The 17,553-nt window shown below is 67.0% G+C and overlaps 1 protein-coding gene across 2 annotated transcripts; it reads right to left on the bottom strand.

Moving 5' to 3' along the window:
* Nucleotides 1-67: 67 nt before the first annotated feature.
* Nucleotides 68-13,946, bottom strand: SLC12A9 (solute carrier family 12 member 9). Of its 2 annotated transcripts, none has more exons than XM_037888793.2 (14): nucleotides 13,771-13,946; nucleotides 11,844-12,083; nucleotides 11,105-11,239; nucleotides 9,899-10,030; nucleotides 8,564-8,854; nucleotides 7,389-7,496; nucleotides 7,016-7,127; nucleotides 6,199-6,356; nucleotides 6,015-6,097; nucleotides 5,636-5,760; nucleotides 4,637-4,829; nucleotides 3,692-3,866; nucleotides 2,614-2,760; nucleotides 68-2,052 (listed from the first exon to the last, which is right to left on the bottom strand). In XM_037888793.2, the coding sequence occupies exons 2-14, from the start codon at nucleotides 12,061-12,063 to the stop codon at nucleotides 1,229-1,231; spliced, it is 2,703 nt and encodes a 900-aa protein (XP_037744721.1). In that variant the 5' UTR covers nucleotides 12,064-12,083; nucleotides 13,771-13,946; the 3' UTR covers nucleotides 68-1,228. The 2 variants fall into 2 exon arrangements, with proteins under 2 accessions (XP_037744721.1, XP_037744722.1); XM_037888794.2 differs by lacking the exon at nucleotides 13,771-13,946 and adding an exon at nucleotides 13,068-13,210.
* Nucleotides 13,947-17,553: the final 3,607 nt, after the last annotated feature.

The raw sequence follows: 17,553 nt of genomic DNA, 5'->3' as shown, positions 1-17,553 counted from the left end.
GCTTCCCCCCACCCTTAGTTTACTGTGTTATTACCCCCTCCTCCAGGGGGCGCTGGTCAGTTGTGTTACGTGAGGTATCCCAGAGAGAACTGTTAACCAAATATAGCCTAGTAGCCTAAATAAACTGCATATCCGGGGGGGGGGGGGCTGGTTTTGGGGATCCCCCCCGCTTCTGTCCCCCCCTCCAGGGGTTAATCCCGGCTGGGTTAGTTAGGGGCGCCACCTTGTGCCCTGCTGGAGTAGGACACCCAGTATTAAGGGTGCTAGACACCCCCCACACACACACACAAGATGGGCTGTTGTGGGAGGGGGGACCCCAGTGCTGTGCAGTTGGGGGGCCTGGGGCCTCCTCAGAAGAGAGACTGGGGAGCACGGAAGAGGCAACCCCCCCGAAGTGTTTTTGGGGGGGTGTAGGAACAGCTGGGGACCCCACCAGCCCTAGAGAATTTGGGGTGCAGTGATCTGGAGTGCCTGGAAAAAATAGGGACCCCCCCCAGCGAGCCCTGAATGAGGTGCAGCGGAAGAATAGGAGATAGTGATTTGGGGCCCCTGGGCAAAAAAAAGGGGACCCCATCCCAAGCAGTGATGGGAGGAGATTGAATATGTGGGGAGCAGTGATTTGGGGGTACCTGGGGAAATGGGGACTCCCCTATAGTGAAGGAATATGGGGTGCATGGATGTGGGGGTACCTGGGAAATTAGGACCCCCTAAACAGTGCAGGAATGTGGGGGGCACTGATTTGGGGGTACATGGGAAATTAGGACCCCCCTAAGCAGTGCAGGAATGTGGGGTGCATTGATTTGGGGGTACCTGGGAAATTAGGACCCCCTAAACAGTGCAGGAATGTGGGGTGCATTGATTTGGGGGTACCTGGGGAAAATGGGAACCCCTACTAAGCATGAAGGAATGTGGGGGGTGCAGAGATCATGGGGTACAGCAGAAGCGGAATGAGGGGAAAGGGGTGCCAACACCCCCCCCCCCCCGAATTGCAGCCTCAGTTTGGGGGCGGGGGATGGGGGGGGTCTCTCCCCCTCCACCCGCTCATTACAGGCACCAGGTTTTGGGGGCTCGAAGGCCGGGCCCCCTCAGCTAATCCCACGGGGTGTGCGTCGCCCGGAGGTCGGAAGTCCCGGCCCGGCGCGGTCTCCAGGAGTTCCCCAGGCCCTCGCCGGGAGCCGGCGAAGACCCCAAAGCCTCCTGCCCGCACTGTCCTCCGGCCCGGCCCTCCTCAGAGCTCGGTGCAGGTGACGGGCGTCAGGCCGTGCACCAGCAGGGTGGGCCCCAAGTCCCGGGTGAGGATCTCCAGCTGCTCCAGGTAGCGCTCGTACGCGGCGGTGTCGGCCGGCGGCCGGGGCAAGTAGAGGAACCGCACGGCCACCTGGCCCCCTTGCTGCAGCACCAGGGCGTTGACGGCCGCCAGGTACTCGTCCGTCACCCGGTGGGCGGCCGGGTTGAGGAAGGGCTCGCCGGCCGCCGGCCGCGGGCCGTGGAGGGCCACCACGTGGTCCCAGGCGACCGCCCGGATGGCGGCCTTGATCCGCAGCTTGCCCAGCAGCTCCTTGAGCTTCTCCTCCTTGGCCACCCAGCCCCGGTCGCCCGACTCCACGCACAGGAAGAGACGGAGCCGGGCGGCCCGCCAGGAGCTGACCATGGTCAGGATGCAGGCCAGCTGCAGCAGGAAGAGGCTGCAGACGTCCACGTAGGCCGGGGTGTCGGGGCGCAGCAGGTTGAGGGGCCACACGTCCACGAAGCACCCCTCGGCCTTGCCGGAGAAGAGCCGCTCCTTGTCCAGCCGCGGGAAGTAGCGGGCCAGACAGACGTTCTTGTGCATCTTGACGGCGTCCGAGACGATGGCCACGTACTCGGCCGGCGGCAGGGCCTTGGGGGCGCCGGCCCCGCGCACGGGGGGGAAGTGGGCCTGGAGGGCCGGCTGGTCCACCCCGAAGGGGTCGCGCTCCCGGGCCTGGCTGAAGGCCGGGTGGCGGAGGAACTCGTCGTCGGGCACGCAGGAGTCGTAGAAACCCAGCACCAGGGTGTTGGGCTTCATGCCGCCTGGCCGGGGGGGGGGGGAAAAAAAAGAGGGTCAGCGGGGGCGGAGATGCGGCCACCTCTGGGGCGGGGCGGCCGGTGACGCCTCGCCCAGCGCCGAGATGCGGCCACCTCTGGGGCGGGGCGGCCGGTGACGCGGGGACGCCTCGCCCAGCGCCGAGATGCGGCCACCTCTGGGGCGGGGCATCGGGTCACATGGGGCCCCCTCGCCCGGCACTGAGATGCTGCCACCTCTGGCGCGGGGCGGCCGGTGAACCAGGGACCCCTTGCCCGGCGCCGAGATGCGGCCACCTCTGGGGCGGGGCGGTGGGTGACACGGGGACGCCTCGCCCGGCGCTGAGAGGTGGCCACCTCTGGGGCGGGGCGGCGGGTGACCCGGGGACCCCTCGCCCGGCGCTGAGATGCAGCCACCTCTGGGGCGGGGCGGCGGGTGACCCGGGGACCCCTCGCCCGGCACTGAGACGCGGCCATCTCTGGTGCGGGGCGGCCGGTGACGCGGGGACCCCTCGCCCGGCGCCGAGACGCGGCCACCTCTGGGGCGGGGCGGCCGGGTACATCACTCACCGAGCCCCGTGATGCGCAGCAGGTGCTGGGTCCCCTGTCGGACCGACGGCGAGAGGGTCAGATCCACGAACGCCTTGACGTTGAGTTTATCCACCAGGCTGAGCCAGAAGTTGTAGTGAGCTTGGACGGGGTCGGAGGGCATCGTGTCTGGGGGGCAGAAATAGAAGGTAGCCAGGACTCCTGGGTTCTCTCCCCGGCTCCGGGAGGGGGCTAATGGGTTAGGGCAGGGCGAGAGGGTGCTTGGAGCCAGGACTCCTGGGTTCTCTCCCGGGCTCTGGGAGGGGAGTGGGGGCTGGTGGGTCAGAGCCAGGACTCCTGGGTTCTCTCCCTGGCTCCGGGAGGGGAGTGGGGGCTGGTGGGTCAGAGCAGGAGGGGCTGGGAGCCAGGACTCCTGGGTTCTCTCCCTGGCCCTGGGAGGGGAGCGGGGGCTGGTGGGTCAGAGCAGCGGGGGCTGGGAGCCAGGACTCCTGGGTTCTCTCCCCGGCTCCGGGAGGGGAGTGGGGGCTGGTGGGTCAGAGCAGGAGGGGCTGGGGGCCAGGACTCCTGGGTTCTCTCCCGGGCTCCGGGAGGGGAGTGGGGGCTGGTGGGTCAGAGCCAGGACTCCTGGGTTCTCTCCCTGGCTCCGGGAGGGGAGTGGGGGCTGGTGGGTCAGAGCAGGGGAGGCTGGGAGCCAGGACTCCTGGGTTCTCTCCCGGGCTCCGGGAGGGGAGAGGGGGCTGGTGGGTGAGAGCGGGGGGGCTGGGAGCCAGGACTCCTGGGTTCTCTCCCCGGCTCCGGGAGGGGAGTGGGGGCTGGTGGGTCAGAGCAGGAGGGGCTGGGGGCCAGGACTCCTGGGTTCTCTCCCGGGCTCCGGGAGGGGAGTGGGGACTGGTGGGTCAGAGCAGGAGGGGCTGGGGGCCAGGACTCCTGGGTTCTCTCCCGGGCTCCGGGAGGGGAGTGGGGGTCGGTGGGTCAGAGCCAGGACTCCTGGGTTCTCTCCCGGGCTCCGGGAGGGGAGTGGGGGTCGGTGGGTCAGAGCCAGGACTCCTGGGTTCCTTCAGAGGGGAGTGGCAAGCGCCCGGACGCCTGGGCCCCTCACCCAGCTCGCCGATCTCCACGTGGCCCAGCACGAAGAGCCCCCCCTTCTTGAGGTCGTTGACGAAGCGGACGAGCTGGGCCCCGCTCCGGGGGTTCGCCACCATGAGCAGCATCTGGGGGCGCCAGAACTTCACGTGCTCCTTGCGCACGTCCAGGAGCAGCAGGTATTTCCGCACCTGGGGGGAGGAAAGGGGAGACACCCCGATGCTGGGCACAGGCCCCCCAGGAGTCCTAGCCCGTCGACTCCGCCCACCACCCCAGAGCCCCCATCTTCCTATGGCATGCAGCCAGCCCCCCACAACCCACAGTGGCCCCCGTCCCGTCCCCGGCTCTAGGGCCACCCCACAGCCCCCCTCCCATCAATCCCCCCACAGCTGACAGACCCTCCCGGGGGGGGGGGGGGCAAGGGGATGGCTGACGGATCCCCCCAATCCCAGGTGTGTCGGAGGGGGTGGGGTCAGATATAGAAGGGAGCCAGGTCTGGGAGGGGAGCGGGGAGCTGGTGGGTTAGAGTCGGGGGAGGTGGGAGACAGGACGCCTGGGTTCTCTCCCCAGCTCTGGGAGGGGAGTGGGGGCTGGGGGGTCAGAGCGGGGGGTGGGTCTGGGAGCCCGGATGCCTGGGTTCTCTCCCCGGCTCGGGGAGGGGAGCGGGGAGCTGGTGGATTAGAGCAGGGGGAGGTGGGAGCCCGGACGCCTGGGTTCTCTCCCCGGCTCAGGGAGAGGAGCGGGGGCTCGGGGGGGTCAGAGCGGCGGGGGCTGGGAGCCCGGACGCCTGGGTTCTCTCCCCGGCTCCAGGAGGGGAGCGGGGGTTTGGGGGGTCAGAGCAGGGGAGGCTGGGAGCCCGGACGCCTGGGTTCTCTCCCCGGCTCGGGGAGGGGAGCGGGGGTTTGGGGGGTCAGAGCGGCGGGGGCTGGGAGCCCGGACGCCTGGGTTCTCTCCCCGGTACCTGGTGGAAGATGAGGGCCTGGCTGATGTAGCCCCAGGAGCTGGCGGGCGCCCGCAGGTGGATGGAGCCCAGCAGGGCCAGCATCAGCACCAGGCTGCCCGAGGCGCCCGCCGGGCTGATCAGGAACATCATGAGCAGGCAGCTGGCGATGCCCAGCAGACAGGTGTGCCAGCTGAACAGCTGGAAGGTGGGGCTGGGGGGCGGGGGGAAGAGACGGGGGGTTACAGACAGGCCCCTCCCGCCCCACGGACGCCCCTGGGGCCCCCCTCCGCCAGGGACGCCCCAAATCCCAGCCTCCCCAGCCCCATGGACACCCCTGGGGCCCCCCTCCGCCAGGGATGCCCCAAATCCCAGCCCCCTCCCACCCCACAGAGGCCCCCCTCCGCCAGGGACGCCCCAAATCCCAGCCTCCCCGGCCTCACGGACACCCCTGGGGCCCCCCTCCGCCAGGGACGCCCCAAATCCCAGCCCCCTCCCACCCCACAGATGCCCCTGGGGCCCCCCTCCGCGAGGGACGCCCCAAATCCCAGCCCCCTCTGCCCCACAGAGGCCCCCCTCCGCCAGGGACTCCCCAAATCCCAGCCCCCTCCGCCCCACAGAGGCCCCCCTCCGCCAGGGACCCCTCAAATCCCAGCCCCCTCCCGCCCCATGGACGCCCCGGGGCCCCCTTCCACTAGAGATGCCCCAAATCCCAGCCCCCTCCCGCCCCACGGATGCCCCTGGAGCCCCCCTCCGCCAGGGACCCCCCAAATCCCAGCCCCCTGCCCCAGGGATGCCCCAAATCCCAGCCCCCCCACCCCACAGAGGCCCCTCTCCACCAGGGATGCCCCAAATCCCAGCTCCCTGGACCCCCCCTCCCCAGAGCTCTGAGAACCTGAATTGGATCCTGGCCCCCACCCCGGCAAGTTTTCCCCGTGAACCCCCACCCCCGCCTTCCCCAGGCCTGGACACTGCCCCCCCCTTAAATCCACTCCCTTTCCCCAGAGCTGCCCCCCGCACCGGAAATTGGGGGCCGAGGCCCACTCCAGCGCCAGGCAGGCCAGGTCGACGGCCGCGTACGCCACCAGGTAGAAGACAGTGACGATCCCGGCGATGGTGTTCAGCTTCCCCGCGAACAGCACCAGCTGGGGGGGACCAAGAAGTGGGGGTCAGGACGCCTGGGTTCTCTCCCCGGCTTGGGGCGGGCGGGGGGGGGGGCTGGTGGATTAGAGCAGGGGGGGCTGGGAGCCAGGACACCTGGGTTCTTTCCCCGGCTCTGGGAGGGCGGTGGGGGCTGGTGGGTTAGAGCAGGGGGCCTGGGAGCCAGGACGCCTGGGTTCTCCCCCGGCTCTGGGAGGGCAACAGGTTAGAGCAGGGGGTAGGGTGGGGGGGCGCTTACCTGCACCAGGGCCCAGGTGTACAGAACGGCCACCCAGGGGTTCCCCCCCTTGGAGACGATTTTGGCCGGAGCCAGGATGATGCCTGGGGGGAGGGAAGGAAAGCGCGTGAGAGCGACGGAGGGACCCGAGTCGGGAGGCTGGGGGGCCCCTCGGGACAGGCCGGGGGGGGGCGGGGGGGCTCACCGAAGAGGTCGTCCTTGGCCAGCGCGTGCAGGATGCGGGAGGCCCCGATGAGGGAGCTCATGGAGGCCGAGAGGGACGCGGCGTAAACCCCGACCAGCACCAGGGGCGGCCACAGGTTGATGGACCGGAAGAAGCCGTAATCTTCCTTCAGCAGTGTCCTGGAAAGGGGGCGGAGCCAGGCCTCGAGCCCCGCCCACCCACCGCCGCCCAGCTCCCCTCAGCAGGCCTTGTCCCTGCCCATTTCCCCTCCTCAGTCTGGCCCTGAAAGCCACGCCCCCTCTGCGAGCCACGCCCCCTCTGAGAGCCACGCCCATTTCAAGGAGCTCAGTGCCTGAACCCCACCTCTTACATTGGCCCTGAGCCACGCCCCCTCCCATAAGCCACACCCACTTCAAGTAGCTCTCTGCCTGAACCCCACCTCAGCCCCCTAGCCCCACCCATCCATAGCCCCCGCCCCTTCGCCCCACCCTCTGCACATGAACTGTGCCCTGAGCCCGGCCCCCCAGCCCGGCCCTATTTCATTAGCCACGCCCCCTGTTAATCCCCCCCCCCCCGCCAATCCATCCCGATAGCCCCGCCTCCACCTTCATCTTCCCTCCCACCCCTGCCCTGACCACAGCCCTGAAGCTCCGCCCATCCCCACCCCCTTGGCCCGCCTCCTGCTCTCCTAGCCCCACCCCCTGCTCCCTTAGCTCCACCCCATTCACCAGCTCCTCCTTTAGCCCCGCCCTTATGCTTTTAGCCCCTCCCCTTGGTGCCAACAGCAGGGTGTCCTCCAACCCCCCCCCCCCCCGAATCCATCCCTGCCCCCGCTCACCTCTCACAGGTGAAGCTGGTCATGAGGAAGAGGAGGAAGTAGATGACGAAGGTGTAAACCACAGCGATGATGGTGCCCTTGGGGATGGAGCTGCTGGCGTTCCTCAACTCCCCTGCAACGGCAGCCCAGCGCCGGGATGGGACCCAGGAGTCCTGGCCCCCAGCCCCCGCAGCTCTAACCCACCAGCCCCCACTGCCCACCCAGCGCCGGGGAGAGAACCCAGGAGTCCTGGCTGCCAGCCCCCCCTGCTCTAACCCACCAGCCCCCAGGAGAGAACCCAGGAGTCCTGGCTCCCAGTTCCCCCGGCTCTAACCCACCAGCCCCCCCCTTCCCCTCCCAGCACCAGGGATGGGACCCAGGCGTCTGGGCTCACCCGACATGTTGGACCCGGCCATGATCCCGGTGCAGCCGTTGAACATGACGGCGAAGACGGTGGCGAACGTCATGACGTTGTTGGTTGTGTAGTCGCGGGAGTACATGGCTGGGGGGGGGGGGGGGGAGACGGACACACGACAAGTGACTGGGGGGGCGTCGTTCCCCCTTCCCCACGGACCCCTCCCCTCTGCCTGCTGGGCCCCCCCTCCATATGCCCCCCTCCTGGGCCTCACCCCCCCCAGGCCGTGTCCCCACCGATCCCATCATCTCCCCACAATCCCCTACACCCCCCCAGTGTTTGCTCCACACCCCCTGCTGTCCATCACCGCCACCCCCGTGAACACCCCCACTGCCCCCCACCCCTCCCTTTCTCCCTCTGGCCCCGCCCCCATCCCCGCCCCATCCCCAGCCCTCCAACCACCCCTCAAGAGCCCCGCCACTCAACACCCCCCAACCCCTGCTTTGCCCCCTACCCCTCCCTTTCTCCCTCTGGCCCCCCATCTCAAGTACCCCCCACCTCTGTGCCAATCCCCACCCCTCCCTTTCTCCCTCTAACTCCGCCCACATCCCCACCCCACCCCCCGGCACATCCCCAGCCCTCCAACCACCCCTCAAGATCCCCCTCCCCAAAACGCCCACTCGACACCCCCTTCCCCTGCTTTGCCCCCTCACCCCTCCCTTTCTCCCTCTGACCCCCACATCTCCAGTCCCCTCATGTCTGTGATCCCCACTCCTCAACCCATCAGCCCCCAGTCCACTCCCCTCCCAGCGCGAGGGAGAGAACCCAGGAGTCCCGGCTCCCAGCCCCCCAGCTCTAACCCACCAGCCCTCACTGCCCTCCCAGAGCCGGGGAGAGAACCCCCCGCCCCGAAAACCTCCTTCCCCAGAACGCCCCCCCTCCCCATTCAACACCCCCATCCCCTGCTTGGCCACCCCACCCATCCCTTTCTCCCTCTGCCCCCCCATCTCCAGTCTCCCCACCTCTGTGACCCCCAGTCTTCAACCCACCAGCCCCCAGTCCACTCCCCTCCCAGAGCCGGGGAGAGAACCCAGGAGTCCTGGCTCCCAGCCCCCCTTGCTCTGACCCACCGGCCCCCACTCCCCTCCCAGAGCCGGGGAGAGAACCCAGGAGTCCTGGCTCCCAGCCCCCCCTGCTCCGATGCCCCCGCTCACCGGGCAGGTTGGCCCGCAGGGTGGCCAGGCGGAAGCCGGTGAAGCTGGCGTTGACGGTGTGGTTGGCGTCGCGGGCCACGGGCACCTGGCGGGGCCCCACGGCCACGAAGCTGACGAAAATGTCCAGCAGCACCAGGTTGACCACCAGGAAGATGAGGAAGGCGGCCCGGGCGTAGATCCGGGCCCCCACCAGGCAGACCAGCAGGCAGAGCAGGAGGACCACCGAGCCGTAGAGGAAGCTGTAGAAGTAGCCCTGGGGCAGGGCGCGGGCGCCGGGGGGGTCCGTCCCGTCTGCAAGGGGGGCACTCTCAGGACTGGTGAGAACCCTGGCGTCCGGGCTCCCACCCCCGCCCCGAGGCCCCACTCCGCTCCGCTCCCAGCGCTGGGGAGAGAACCCAGGAGTCCGGGCTCCCAGCCCCCCTGCTCTAACCCACCAGCCCCCGCTCCCCTCCCAGAGCCAGGGAGAGAACCCAGGAGTCCTGGCTCCCAGCCCCCCCGCTCTCACCCACCAGCCCCCACGCCCCTCCCAGAGCCAGGGAGAGAACCCAGGAGTCCTGGCTCCCAGCCCCCCCCGCTCTCACCCACCAGCCCCCACGCCCCTCCCAGAGCCAGGGAGAGAACCCAGGCGTCCAGGCTCCCAGCCCCCCTGCTCTAACCCACCAGCCCCAACTCCCCTCCCAGCGCTGGGGAGAGAACCCAGGAGTCCGGGCTCCCAGCCCCCCTGCTCTAACCCACCAGCCCCCACTCCCCTCCCAGAGCTGGGGAGAGAACCCAGGAGTCCTGGCTCCCAGCCCCCCCTGCTCTAACCCACCAGCCCCCACTCCCCTCCCAGAGCTGGGGAGAGAACCCAGGAGTCCTGACTCCCAGCCCCCCGGCTACCGTCCCAGAACCGGGGAGAGAACCCAGGAGTCCTGGCTCCCAGCACCCCCCGCTTTCACCCAGCAGCCCCCACTCCCCTCCCAGAGCTGGGGAGAGAACCCAGGCGTCCGAGCTCCCAGCCCCCCTGATCTCACCCACCAGCCCCCACGCCCCTCCCAGAGCCGGGGAGAGAACCCAGGCGTCCTGACTCCCAGCGCCCCCTGCTCCCGTCTCAGAGCCGGGGAGAGAACCCAGGCGTCCAGGCTCCCAGCCCCCCTGCTCTAACCCACCAGCCCCAACTCCCCTCCCAGCGCTGGGGAGAGAACCCAGGAGTCCTGGCTCCCAGCCCCCCGGCTCCCGTCCCAGAACCGGGGAGAGAACCCAGGAGTCCTGGCTCTCAGCCCCCCCACCGCTTTCACCCAGCAGCCCCCACTCCCCTCCCAGAGCCGGGGAGAGAACCCAGGCGTCCGGGCCTACCTGCCCCGAAGACGTCCAGCACGGCCTCCACCAGCCCCAGGATGTAGACCCCACAGGCGCAGACGTTGGCCAGGTAGAACATAAGCCCGATGCTGCCCCCAAACTCGGGGCCCAGCGTCCGCGAGATCATGACTGGGGGGGCGGGGGGGCCGTTAAGGAAGCACCATAGAGAGACACCCCCACACACACAGAGAGCCCATTCCCCCTGCCACAGCCCACGGAGACAACGCCTACACTGCCCCCCAGCCACCCCAGACAGCCCCCCATGCACCCCTATATCCAATCCCCCGATCCCCCAAAGACCGTCTCCATAAAGAGATCTCCTGACAGCCCCCCACCTGCTGCTCCCTACAGCCCCTGCCCCCCCAAGACAGCCCCCCATATCCCCGTGTCTCCCCCACAGACCCCCTCCATAAACAGATCTCCCGACACCCCCCACCTGCACCCCAGCTCCCCTCCAACTGCCCCCCACACCTCCTGCCCCCCGAGACAGCCCCCATATTCCCTCAGCCCCCTGATCCCAGTGTCACCCCCAAAAAACCCCTACACAAACAGATCTCCTGACACCCTTCACCCGCACCCCAGCCCCCCTCCTACTGCTCCTCGGAGACAGCCCCCCCATATTCCCTCGCCCCTCCCCCAGACCCCCCAGTGTCTCCCCCACAGACCCCCTCCATAAAGAGATCTCCTGACACCCCCGTATCCACTGCTCCCTACAGCCCCTGCCCCCCCACAGAGACAGCTCCCCATATTCCCTTATCCCTCCCCCAGACCCCCAGTGTCTCCCCCAAAGACCCCCTCCATAAAGAGATCTCCTGACACCCCCACATCCACTGCTCCCTACAGCCACTGCACCCCCAGAGACAGCCCCCATATTACCTTATCCCTCCCCCAGACCCCCCAGCTTCTCCCCCAAAGACCCTCTCCATAAACAGGTCTCCCGACACCCCCCCACCCACTGCTCCCCACAGCCCCTGCCCCCCAAGACAGCCTCCCATAGACCCTCTCCATAAACAATCTCCCGACATCCCCCACCTGCACCCCAGCTCCCCTCCAACTGCCCCCCACACCTCCTGCCCCCTGAGACAGCCCCCATATTCCCTCAGCACCCTGATCCCAGTGCCACCCCCCAAAAACCCCTACACAAACAGATTTCCTGACACCCCCCCCCCCCGCACCCCGCCATCCCCATTGGCTGAAGGATACAGTAGGCCCCACCCCCCTGGATGGCCCCATTGGTGCAGATGGCGCAGACGGACAGGACGGTCAGCAGGATGATGACGTAGGCCACCACCAGCATGAGCAGCGACTGCAGGAACCCGGCGTGCCCCACCACGAACCCTAGGGGGCGACAGAGAGGGGCCGCGGGTCAGGGGTGAGGGGCCCCAGGCGGAGCTGGGGTGCGGGGAGCCCAGGGGTCTATTCTCCAGGTAGGTTCCCGGACTGGGCCCATCCCCACGGCCTCGGGGCGCGCCTCCCGGCCACGCGTTAACCTCCTCCGATGGACGTCGGGCCGCCTTTCACTCATCTGCCGCTCATTACAACGGGGGAAGTCGGCTTTCGGCGCCCGTAAGGGGGTAAATATGCAGCCGCCGGCCATCCAGGGGAACTCCCCGCCCCATGATTTTGCTGGAACCGAACTTTCCCTGCAGTTGCACCATCAGACCCAGACAAAGCAGCCTCCAGTTGCGGCAAGGAGCTGGCCAAACAGCTGGGTCGGAGGAGGAGCGGGGGTAAGTATGGGCCAACTCCACCCCCCCGTTAGCTGGTGGAACTCCCTGCTGCATGATTTTGGCTGGAAATAGCCAGTGGAACTCCCTGCCACAGGATTTTGGCTGGAAATCAATCCCGCAACCATGGGGGATGGAGCTTTGCTGGTATTCCTAGGGGCGGCGATTTCCCTAGGGGTATGGGGGGCGGAAATCCTGAACGGGGGGTCACTCACCCACACGCATGAAGACAACGATGCTGAACATCGACAGGACGGTGGGCACCACAACGCCGAAGAAGGTGGAGAGCCGGCCGGCTGGGTCGGGGTGCGGGGTGCCCGTGGCGCCCCCCCCCACGAGGGGGGCCTCCTCCTGGGCCCGGCTCCCTGGCATCTCCCCCTCGTCCACCACACTGAAGAGCCGGTAGCTCAGGAGGGGGGAGCTCTCGGTGGACATGGCAGGGGGGCCCGGTCACCCTGGGAGGGGGGGAGGAGGGGGAACGGAAGGGTTCAGCCAGGGACCCCCCCGTTATCACCTGTCCCTCCCCCCACAGAGCCCCCACCCCAAATTCCCTCCCCCAGCACCTCCAAATTCCCTCCCCTAGCCCCCCACCCTCTCCCCACCCCAAATTCCCTCCCCAGATCCCCCCCAACCCCACTCACCTGCTCTCTGCTTCAAGTTCCCAGGCCCTCCCCCACTTTCTCCCCAGCCCCCCACAACTCCCTTCCCCCCAGGCACCCCTGCAATCCCTCCGCCCCTCCCCATCAGCTCCCCAGACCCTCCCCACAAATTCCCTGCCCCTCCCCCCAGCCACACTTGCAACACCCCCAGCTCCCCCACACACACCCCGCAACCATGAACTAAGTCAATAGAAGACCCCCTGATTTCAAATCTGCATCAGAGACAACCCCCCCCAAAAAGAGCTAGAAAAACAGGGGTCAAGCCCCCCTCCCCACTTCCTGCCTCTGCCACGCACGGGGCCGGCTTTGAAGCTGCCTGCAGATGCCTCCAAAAGAAAATGGGGGGTGAACCCTAAAAACCCCACCCAGCTTCTTTGAATTAACAGGAGGGGGAAAAGGATCCGTGGGTCTGGGCCCTCGAAATCCAGCCTCCCATCCCATCGCAGAGATGGGGGTACAGGGGGACACCCCTATTCTCAGTCCCTCTTCTGGAAAAACACAGGGGTGAAGAGAATTTAAAAGTCAAATTGAGGGGAACACAAGACGCCACAGATTCGAGGCCAGGGGGTTGCTTAAGGGGTGCAAAGAGGAGCTGGGTAATATTTGGGGGGCACAGCTGGACCCCCAAAAGGACCCCTAGGAGAATCACTGGGAGGTCAAAGCCAGAGCTGACAGATACTGGGCCTCAGAAATCCTGGGGTCACAGAGCAGAGTAAACAGGGGGATCAGCCCCCTACTCTCCACCAAGGGGGTCCCCAAGTTCTGGAGGATGAAGCTCACCAAATACAGGCTACAGCGGTGGGTCAGGCTCCCCCCTAGGGCGCGGGAAAAGGGGGAAAGGTGAGGCCGGAGGACTTTATAGAGGGGGGAAGGTTAGTTATAGACAGGTGGGGGGGGTGATGGGGGCGGGACTTAGCCGGCAGGTGGGAATCAGGTGAGTGGAGGAGCTTAAATAGATTTCCTCCCCCCCCCCCCCCCCGCCCCGCCCCGCCCCACCCCACCCCCAATTCATTAGACCCCACCCCCTTTCTAGAGCCGGGGAAGGAACCCTGGAGTCCTGGCTCCCAGCCCCCTCTGCTCTAACCCACCAGCCCCCACTCCCCTCCCGGAGCCGGGGAAGGAACCCAGGAGTCCTGACTCCCAGCCCCCCCTGCTCTCACCCACCAGTCCCCACTCCCCTCCCAGTGCCTGGGAGAGAACCCAGGAGTCCTGGCTCCCGGCCCCGCCCCCCACTCTAACCCACCAGCCCCCACCCCACCCCACCCCACCCCCCTCCCAGCGCCGGGGAAGGAACCCAGGAGTCCTGGCTCCCAGCCTCCCCTGCTCGAACCCACCAGCCCCCACTCCCCTCCCAGCGCCTGGGAGAGAACCCAGGAGTCCGGGCTCCCAGCCCCCCCCCAGCTCTAACCCACCAGCCCCCACCCACCCCGGAGCCGGGGAAGGAACCCAGGCGTCCTGGCTGCCCGCCCAGAGATGCACACACCTTTAGCGGGGGATGCTGAGGGGGGGGCCGGGTCTCCCCCAGCTCCATGTAGGGCTCCCCGGAACCGGCTGCCGGGCCCCAGGCTGCTCATGTGACGAGCCCCCCCCCCGGCCTCTACTCCCGCCCCCGGGTGTGACTTAATGGGCAGCTGTGAGCTCAGATCCTGCCCCCCCCCCCGCCTCCTCCAGATGCAGCCTACGCTACACACGGCCCATGTGCGTGCGCGCACACACACACACACACTTGCCTGGTACACACAGAGAGCTCTGCATACACACACACACACCCCTGGTACACACAGAGAGCTCTGCACACACACACACCCCTGGTAGACACATAGAGAGTCCTGTACACACACACACACACACACACACACACACTTGCCTGGTACACACAGAGAGCTCTGCACACACACACCCCGGTAGACACATAGAGACTCCTGTACACACACACACACACACTTGCTTGGTACACAGACACAGAGCTCTGTACACACACACACACACACACCCCTGTGAGTGCCCTGTACAGAGCTCCTGGTACAGAGCTCTTGGTACACACACACAGTGCTCTGCGCACACACACACACACACATACCTGGTACACACACTTGCCTGGTACACACAGAGAGTTCTGCACACACACTCCCCTGGTATACACATAGAGAGCTCTGTGTACACAAACACACACACACTTGCCTGGTACACACACAGAGAGCTCTGTGTACACAGCCACACACTTGCCTGGTACACACACACACAGCTCTGTGTACACACGCACACACACACACACACTTGCCTGGTACACACACACACAGCTCTGTGTACACACACACACACACACACACACACACACTTGCCTGGTACACACACAGAGAGCTCTGTGTACACACACACACACAGACACACACTTGCCTGGTACACACACAGAGAGCTCTGTGTACACACACACACACACACACTTGCCTGGTACACACACAGAGAGCTCTGTGTACACACACACACACACACACACACACACACTTGCCTGGTACACACACAGAGAGCTCTGTGTACACAGACACACACTTGCCTGGTACACACACAGAGAGCTCTGTGTACACACACACACACACACACACTTGCCTGGTACACACACAGAGAGCTCTGTGTACACACACACACACACACACACACACTTGCCTGGTACACACACACAGAGCTCTGTGTACACACACACACACACACACACACTTGCCTGGTACACACACACACACACACACACACACTTGCCTGGTACACACACACACAGCTCTGTGTACACACACACACACACACACTTGCCTGGTACACACACAGAGAGCTCTGTGTACACACACACACACACACACTTGCCTGGTACACACACACACAGCTCTGTGTACACACACACACACACACACACACTTGCCTGGTACACACACAGAGAGCTCTGTGTACACACACACACTTGCCTGGTACACACACACAGAGCTCTGTGTACACACACAGACACACACAGACACACTTGCCTGGTACACATACAGAGAGCTTTGTACACACACACACACACACACACACTTGCCTGGTACACACACACAGAGCTCTGTGTACACACATACACACACTTGACTGGTACACACACACAGAGCTCTGTGTACACACACAGACACACACAGACACACTTGCCTGGTACACACACAGAGAGCTTTGTACACACACACACACACACACACAGAGGGCTCTGTGTACACACACACACACACACACACACACACAGGGCCTGGTCCCTGCCCCCGAGGACCACTGGGAAGGGGTGTCTGCAGGCCCGGGAGCCCGTGTCGTGACCCCGCTAACGGGACCCTGGCCCCCCCTCAGCCCGGCTCAGATCCACCCGACCTCCCTCTGGCTGGCCGGCGATGCCCCTCGCTGCCCTGCTCCGCCCCCCACCCTGCCCCACTGCCCCCCCCGGGCCCCCGACACCCCTGGTCCTGTGTCTGCTTCTTCACCATCCTCCCGCCCCAGAGGCCTTGGAAGGGTGTGTAGGGGGATGGACGGACAGACGGGCAGAGGGGCGAGTACGGGGATGGATGGATGGATGGATGGACGGACGGAGGGGCGTGTAGGGGGATGGACAGACAGACAGACAGGGGGGTGTGTAGGGGGATGGACGGACAGAGGGGCGTGTGTGGGGATGGATGGACAGACAGAGGGGCGTCTACGGGGATGGACAGACAGACAGACAGAGGGGTGTGTATGGGGATGGATGGACAGACAGACAGAGGGGCGTGTAGGGGGATGGATGGATGGATGGACAGACGGATGGAGGGGCCTGTAGGGGGATGGACGGACAGAGGGAGGGGTGTGTAGGGGGATGGACGGACAGACGGACAAAGGGGCGTGCATGGGGATGGACGGACAGAGGGAGGGGTGTGTAGGGGGATGGACGGACAGACGGACAGAGGGGTGTGTAGGGGGATGGACAGACTGAATGCCGTGCATGGGGAGAGACAGATGTTCAGTGGGGACAGACGGACGTGCACGGGGACAGACGTGCCTCCGTGGGGACGGGTAGTTTTCTCCTTATTTGAACATCGGCCGAAAACCCAAATTCCCCCCCCCCCCCCCGCCGAAGATTGAGACCCCCCCCCCCCCGGTTGCTGGTTTGTTTCTGTCAACCCTTTCCCAGGGGGCCAGCCCCATTTCCCGGCCGGCTGCACTTGTGGCCCTGCAGGGGGGACTCCGCTCCCGTTCCACGCTGTTCCCCCCTTCGGCATCCCTCCCAGCGGGGGGGCGGGGGCGCCCAATGGAACCGTAGAGACCCCCCCGCCCCGCCCCGCGCCCCCAGAGTGCCCCCCGTGGGAGCGTAGAGACCCCCCCACCCCGCCCCAGAGCGCCCCTAGAGCGCCCCCCGTGGGAGCGTAGAGACCCCCCCGTCCCGCCCCAGAGTGCCCCCCGTGGGAGCGTAGAGACCCCCCCGCCCCGCCCCAGAGCGCCCCTAGAGCGCCCCCCGTGGGAGCGTAGAGACCCCCCCCGTCCCGCCCCAGAGTGCCCCCCGTGGGAGCGTAGAGACCCCCCCGCCCCGCCCCAGAGCGCCCCTAGAGCGCCCCCCGTGGGAGCGTAGAGACCCCCCCGTCCCGCCCCAGAGTGCCCCCCGTGGGAGCGTAGAGACCCCCCCGCCCTGCCCCTAGAGCGCCCCTAGAGTGCCCCCCGTGGGAGCGTAGAGACCGCCCTGCCCCGTCCCAGAGCGCCCCCCGTGGGAGCGTAGAGACCCCCCCGCCCCGCCCCCAGAGCGCCCCCCGTGGGAGCGTAGAGACCCCCCCCGCCCCGCCCCAGAGCGCCCCCCGTGGGAGCGCAGAGACCCCCCCGCCCCGCCCCCAGAGCGCCCCTAGAGCGCCCCCCATGGTAGCATAGAGACCCCCCCACCCCGCCACGCGCCCCTAGAGGGCCCCCCGTGGGAGCGTAGAGACCCCCCACCCCGCCCCAGAGCGCTCCCCGGGGGAGCGTAGAGACCCCCCCGCCCCAGAGCGCCCCCCGTGGGAGCGTGGAGACCCTCCCGCCCCGCCCCAGAGCGCCCCCCGTGGGAGTGCGGAGACCCCCCCTGCCCCGCCCCCAGAGCGCCCCCCGTGGGAGCGTGGAGACCCCCCCGCCATGTGCCCCAGAGCGCCCCCCGTGGGAGCGTAGAGACCCCCCGCCCCGCCCCAGAGCGCCCCCCGTGGGAGCGTAGAGACCCCCCGCCCCGCCCCGCCCCAGAGCGCCCCCCGTGGGAGAGTAGAGACCCCCCGTC

The sequence above is a fragment of the Chelonia mydas genome, unplaced genomic scaffold (genome assembly GCF_015237465.2).
Source record: "Chelonia mydas isolate rCheMyd1 unplaced genomic scaffold, rCheMyd1.pri.v2 scaffold_61_arrow_ctg1, whole genome shotgun sequence".
Taxonomy (NCBI): Eukaryota; Metazoa; Chordata; order Testudines; family Cheloniidae; genus Chelonia; species Chelonia mydas.
This window is presented reverse-complemented; position numbering and strand designations above follow the sequence as displayed.

Coding starts and splice junctions, on each gene's coding strand:
- SLC12A9 (XM_037888793.2), bottom strand. CDS start 12,063: ATGTCCACCGAGAGCTCCCCCCTCCTGAGCTACCGGCTCTTCAGTGTG. Junction 6,098..6,198: donor GGCCAAGGACGACCTCTTCG/GTGAGCCCCCCC, acceptor CCCTCCCCCCAG/GCATCATCCTGGCTCCGGCC. Junction 4,830..5,635: donor GCCTCGGCCCCCAATTTCCG/GTGCGGGGGGCA, acceptor CCCGCCCCCCAG/CCCCACCTTCCAGCTGTTCA.